Consider the following 6,812-nt stretch of genomic DNA (forward strand, 5'->3'; position numbering starts at 1 on the left):
TTTGACACATATCAACAAATGCATGCTTGTCTGGAAGCAACATGCTGTAAATGCAAAAATGTTTGCATTGTTTTTCAACCATTTTTTTCTCATGTTTATTAGTAAGATTTTTGTATGTTTTGAAAAGAATTCTCTTATGCTTACCAATCAAAATCACAGTAAAACAAGGATATTATGAAACTTTATTACAAATTTTATAAACTGTTTTAATGTAGGTTTTAATATACTTTTCAATATAATTTATTCATGTGACTACATAGCTGAATTTTGAGCAGTCAATACTCCAGTCTTCACATAATCCTTCAGAAATCATTCTAAAATGCTGATTTGGTGCTCAATAAATATTTCATTTATCACTGTGGAAACCAGTTGTGCTGCTAAATGTCTTTTGTGAAAACAAAGATTTTTGTCCACTATGTCCAGTATTCTTTTAAATGGTTTCAGGCTAATGTGCTGCTTTATTCACACCAAATTAGATTACTTCTATACTGTTTTAAAATCTTATCAAAGGAAAGGAAAAATCTTAGTCTGTGACCTGCTTAAGTACCCCCCGGGGAACATCTACCCCCACTTGGCAATCACTCGTCACAATCACTAGAAAAACTAAATCTATTTGAAAACCACCATTCCAGTTTACCACTTGATGTAACAAATGCAATACAATCCTTATTGCTTTGTTTGAAAACAGAACTACACCCAGCGAATGTTCATGATGTTAGTTTTCCTCTTATCATATATTTTCAATACCACATTCAAACTATATATCCCTGGCTATTTCCTAAAGTCCCATTAGATGATGACTGCCGCACATGAGCTCTTAACACCTATCAGATAAATGAGTTCAGACCATAATACAGGAGTATAAGACAGAAGTGTGATAGATGGGACCATTTAATTTTCCTCACTTTGATGTGAGAGACAAAGAAGCAGGCGCCTAATTAACATGATCCATATTAAACCACTTAAAAGTCTCCTAGAAGCCAAAGAGCATCCATCTCACATCACATTATTGCTCCACAGAGAGCGACAGATAGAGGGGTTCAGCAAGCAAAAGGAACATAAACAGATGGTCTTTCACACACAGCTGACCGAGAGTGTCAACAACTTCAGCATGTCGGCATGATCCAGCCACTAAGGTGTGCATGTCATGGGGGATGGGCCTATGCTAATGAGTTTCTAACGTTTCTCTTTGTTTCGCGAAACAGCCACCATTGCAGTAAGATTTTCCATGGAGAAGGAAACATTACAATTCAGCTTCATCGCATACAGACAAAACATGCCCAATACCTTCACTTGCCAAGAAGATCCCTGATTCATAACCACCTGCTCTAGTTCACTCATAATCACACTTGTGGTCAGCTGAGAAATCAACTCCCCCATGCTGACAAATGGTGTGCTCAAATGTGAATGCTGTTTAAACAGTGGGATTGCATAAACGGAGGGGCACAGTTTAGTATGCGGAGCTGCATAAACATAAATAGCATTGAAAGAACTTTCTGTACTTCATTCACTCATACAAAGTGTACCAATGTAATGATTTCAGACATTTTACTCCCACATTTTTCAAATTACTGCAAGTTATGCCTGGATTCAAACTCAGCAAACAAATCCCAAACACAAGAGTACCGTGTAATACAACAAATTCCTCAAAAACAGAAAGCAAGCTGTCTTCTCTTTTAAAGTATATGTTTCCCATTTAGTTAGAGGGGAATAGCTTACCTGCCACGATACAGAAATCCACTCATCTTTGCGACATCCAAACCACACGAGTTGAAAGTTGAAAAAGAATAGACAGGAACAAACTCAGCTCTTAAAGAGGGAAAAAGCCAGACTCTCTTCTGTGGCTCTGATCTCAATCCAGTGTTTTAGTGAAGAAATCTTCATTTCCAAAGACCAGGCTGGTCAGGAGTCCAACCAAACACAGACACACACACACACACACACACACACACACATACACACTCAGGGCAAAGTTGCTATTTCTCTCTGGACGGCAGACTGGAGACGGTCATTTGACGTGGCAGGGCCAGACCGGGAGTCAGCGAAACACACACATACAGGGTTGGTAAGTGGTAAACAGCACAGAGGTGAGGGTACACACAGTCACACAGAGCGCCACTGGCTTGCCCTAAAAGAATGATCTGTTTGTGCATGCTCAAAGACAGGTTTCTCTGAATATGTGTGGGGAGGAGGGTGTGTGTGTGTGGTTTTCAACTACAAATCACATTGGGCCTTCCTGCCCAGGCTTGAGGAGCATCCTTTTTAGTTGTAAATGGGCTATTCGCCCCTAGCTGTTACTGTCTATGTGCTGAGAGGAGGAGCTAGGAGAGAGGGACACAGGCTCAGACAGGTCTGTAGGTACAGCACAGCATTTAAGAACATTATCTCTTGCTTCTGAAGATGAGGAATCTGAAGTTACTAAGCTCAGAAAGACTGAAAGTAAAGTTAGCTGTAAAAGACAAGACAAAAAATAAATATATAGCACAGACATAACTGTGAGTTTCTGTCTTGTTCCGTGATGATTTATAAAATCCCCAGTGAGTGTGACTGAACTCAAGGAGACCGAAATGGAAATTCCAGGGGAGTGGCTGATGAGTTGCCTAACAGTTTAGTCAGAGAAATATTCACATTTTCATTCTTCATGCAATCTTACTGAGTGATATAGTACATTTTATGGAGGTTAGAATTTATATACACACACTGCTTTTAAAGGTATAGTTCAGGGGAAAATTAAAATTGTGTCATTTTTTATGTACTTATTCTCATAAATGGCCAAACCTATATGGCTTCTCTATGGAATTTTTGAAAACAGCTAAAATGCTATTAATAAGAACAGGAACGGAAGCTTTCAATCTTTAAAAGGGACACAAAAGCACCAAAACAGTATCTTAAATTGGTCGTATTACCTTATTTAGTTGTCAAGTCAGTTTTTCAAATTTTTGCTTATGTTTGCCATCTAATATAAATATTTCATTTTATTTTAGATTTGAACTATATTTTTTAAGGTATTCTGCAGTCAAACAATGAGAAACAGACCAAAATTAAGGTTCTCACAGAAAATGTTTACTTCCATCATGATTCTCAGCATTTATGAGAGTTCATGACAGAACTAGCAATGTTCAGTTCATCAATGAATCATTCTTAGTCACACAACCAATCTGAATGATAAGCTCACAAAATGAACTGATTCGATTCTCAAGTTCAACTTGGCTTAATGATTCATCATTAAGGTGATACTTCATCCAAAAAAAAAAAAAAAAATCCATAGATTACTCACCTTTCACTTGTTCCAAGGAGGATTATCAGTAAATAATGACTTAAATAATTATCTGTGCCTATCATAGAACTTCAAATGGGTGCTTAGGGTTATTTGGAAACGTGAAAGCTTCAGTCCTCATTCACTGTAATTGCCTTACAAAAAAAGAATAGCAGAAAGTCTTAAAAAAAAAATTCCATATGACATAAAGGTTAATAAATGATGACATCATTTTTTATTTCTGAGTGAACTGTCCCTTTAAATGAAGCTTCTCTGAACAGTTATGTTACAGTTTTTTCCAAGGTACAGACTGACTCCAAGAGCAGAGCGAGAAATGCCATTCAGGCATCTTACATAATTGCAAAATCTTCACCCACCCCCAGTTAAATAATTGATATTGGATGTGCTTTCTAACTGTTCATCAGCTACATTTTATTCCTTATTAAGCCTGCCATTAGTCTTCTTACAGGCCTGGGAAATGGCACGCATTACTCTTTCAGAGGTTTCTCCTCAGCTCGACAGAATGATTAAAGATTCTTTGACATTCAAGGAGAAAACAAAACTAAAGACAGATAAAGAACACGAAATGTACAAAAGGATTCACACACTAAATATTTCCACAGCGAAAGAGGGAACGTATCTAACCCAGGAGCCACAGTGACCCTGTAATTACCACTGAGATTACACTATGTTCCCACCCTTCAATCTGAAAACCCAGTGTTTGAACAGCTGCCCAGGACCAGCTGCAGGGTGTACGACGAACGGAGAACCACAAGTCACACAGGACTCTAGAACTAAACCGCAAACAGCCCATTTCATATCAGAAAAGTGGATCCTTTCATAGTGAGCACTTTGCCTCAGAGCAGGTGATCCTAACAGCTATTACATCACTACATCCAGTTTTTTAATAGACAATAAACATATAGCAACAGAGCACCCTTTTATCCCATAATATTTTTGAAACATAATGTGGGTGAAATTTTTCCAAGCATTACGCATTACGCATGACCTCGCATGTTATGGTTACATTTACAGACCATTACATGCTACGTAAGCAGGGTAGGCTATGGCTATTATTATCATTTCACTGATGGAATTGTTCACGCTTCTATGTCTTGTATATAATGAATTCGCAGCACTGACAGGGTAATTCTGGGTTGCCATATGTGTAGAATGAATCCCAGGCAATCCCTGTACTGGCTGATTAGAAACAGGACATGTCCTTCATTGTATATATACATCTGCGTATAAGAGGGAGGGAGGCGATGGACTCCGTAATTAACGCTGTCACATTTTTACAAGCTGTTAATGAAGTTGTATAACTCCTACAATTCCTTGCTACGCGTCCATCTGCGATTGTAGAATTAGAAGCAGACACAATATTATGTCAATTACAATTAGAAAACCATTAGGAAGCAGATGCAATGCTAAGAACGTCATTATCAGAGTCATTTTAACATTCCTGCTCATCAAGCACTGAAAATATTAACAGAAGTAAAATGACATTGAGATAACATCAAACAGCTGCTTGCACATATGCTGTAGCATTTACCAGCAATCTACAGAAGAAAACTAATTTGCCTGAACATAATTTTTGACTATGAACATTGGTAATGTCCTATAACAACTGTAGTTTACTCCTAGTTTACATCAATACTGTAATTTAGATTAAATCTAAATGTTAGACACAAACAGGATAACTGACATAACAATAATGAGGGAATGGCAATGTCTCAAATGGCAGTTAAAAAAGGTTACATTTGTTTTACTGTTTAAACTGAAACTTAATTTAACACAAATATTTAATAAATAAAAATAAAATATTTAAAAATGTATATATATTTTGCAGCCTTCAAGTACTGTTGGAAATATCCTATTTACGAGTTCAAAGTACATCACTCATAAAGCAAAGTCATACCAAATACGATTTTTCCAAATTGAATGCATAATCTGCTGTAATGTAGAAATGCCCATTTGTAAGTAGGAGCTTCCCAGGTGCACTTGATTTTTCTATGATTTAGTAGTTTAGTCAAAAAAAGGTCAAGACCTCCTAGGTGGGAAGGGCCAAAAATCACCATTGTATATAGAGAAATACAGACATTTGATATTTTTTAAAACTAGCATGCCAGAATTCATTTGTGCCTGTATTGGTCTAAAAAAGAAACTGGACACTAATATTATTTTCTCTAATATTTGGTTACACATCACTTCCTCCCTTCGTTCTTATGGCAATTCAATGGAGCAGTTTCAGCACCTGAGACAAGCACCTGATAATAAGTGGTATTAGTATCCTTGCATGCCAGATGAACACAATTATCCTTCATTCATGTGGTGAAGAGCAAAAATGGTCAAAAAGCACTGAACCCCACAGGAACAAACACAGACATACATTTCAACACAGGCTTAAACCATATAATATCCAAACACATCAATGTGACTGGATACAAATGGTCTGGACAAGTGATGGTTCAGCGAGGTCTTGTTGTCATTATTTTGTTCGTTAACCCTTTGCAGCTTATAAAACAAACAGGTCTTGAACTGTGTCATGGACAAATAGGTGAGACGTAGCCTAACAGCTGTTCGCCATAAATAACACCGTTTTTATTATAGTACATACGTTGATATGCAATAGGATAAACACAACCACTGCATCTCAATCTTGTTTTTATACACTAAAGACTCGCAGACATACCTTTCAGCATCTCTCTGGTATCGCTCAACAGACGGTGTCCAGTCCATATTATTTGTCCATCTCTAATGCGACTCCTTGGATATCTACAATAACGCGAGGGATCACCGTCAAATTAAGGTACATGAACCTGTCATTGTGTAGCAGATGTCAGAAAACCAGACTCAGCTTCGAAGGCAATATGAGGATGCGCAGTTCATTGTCATTGTTGTAGAGTCAGTACGAGCTAGCAGCGCTCCAGTTATCGCACGCGTCGGGGGATGCTGCCCTGCGCGCGAGAACCAGATCAAAGAAGTCTCGTGCTGAATGTGCCATCGTCGCTCAACAATTACAATAACAAGCATTCACCATGTGCTTGTGTCTGCCCGTTAATAGGGTAACTTATTACAGAAAAATGTTGGTTTTGGTCAATGGGATTACTGTGTAGGATAAATACTGACATTGAAACAACAACGATATTGACTAAATATCAAATTTATGACAACTAACGTAGTTTCCGCCATACATGTTACTACAGTTATTATTATACGGAAACATAAACTAACTCTATCGGACTCGGTTTCTTTATTTGTTTTCAACTAAATTAAACAATAGGATTTGGTTTGTAATTTTATGAAAACCTGTTTTCAAACTTCTACCATACAGGTGCTGGTCATATAATTAGAATATCATCAAAAAGTTCATTTAGCCTATTTCACTAATTCCATTCAAAAAGTGAAACTTGTATATTATATTCATTCATTACACACAGACACAGCAGCAGGAAGCATGAAGTGCTCTAAAACTTCCTGGTATATGGCTGCATTGACGCTTCTGACGCTATCTGTTGTTCAAGAGTGGCTTGACACAAGGAATGCGACAGCTGAA

At 37.5% G+C, this 6,812-nt stretch overlaps 1 protein-coding gene across 2 annotated transcripts in view; it reads right to left on the bottom strand.

The window, feature by feature from the left end:
• The window catches only part of pde4dip (phosphodiesterase 4D interacting protein), a 60,113-nt gene extending 53,970 nt beyond the window's left edge, over window positions 1-6,143 (bottom strand). Inside the window, exon 1 of one of the 2 annotated variants that reach the window (XM_059512524.1) lies at window positions 5,949-6,143. In XM_059512524.1, coding sequence (XP_059368507.1) covers window positions 5,949-5,995 — 47 coding nt within the window. In that variant the 5' untranslated portion in view covers window positions 5,996-6,143. Of the gene's footprint in view, window positions 1-1,719; window positions 2,138-5,948 lie in introns of those variants that run through there. The other variant, XM_059512525.1, reaches the window with a different exon arrangement.
• Between the last annotated feature and the right edge of the window lie 669 nt (window positions 6,144-6,812).

This window comes from Carassius carassius, chromosome 27 (assembly GCF_963082965.1).
Source record: "Carassius carassius chromosome 27, fCarCar2.1, whole genome shotgun sequence".
NCBI lineage: Eukaryota > Metazoa > Chordata > Actinopteri > Cypriniformes > Cyprinidae > Carassius > Carassius carassius.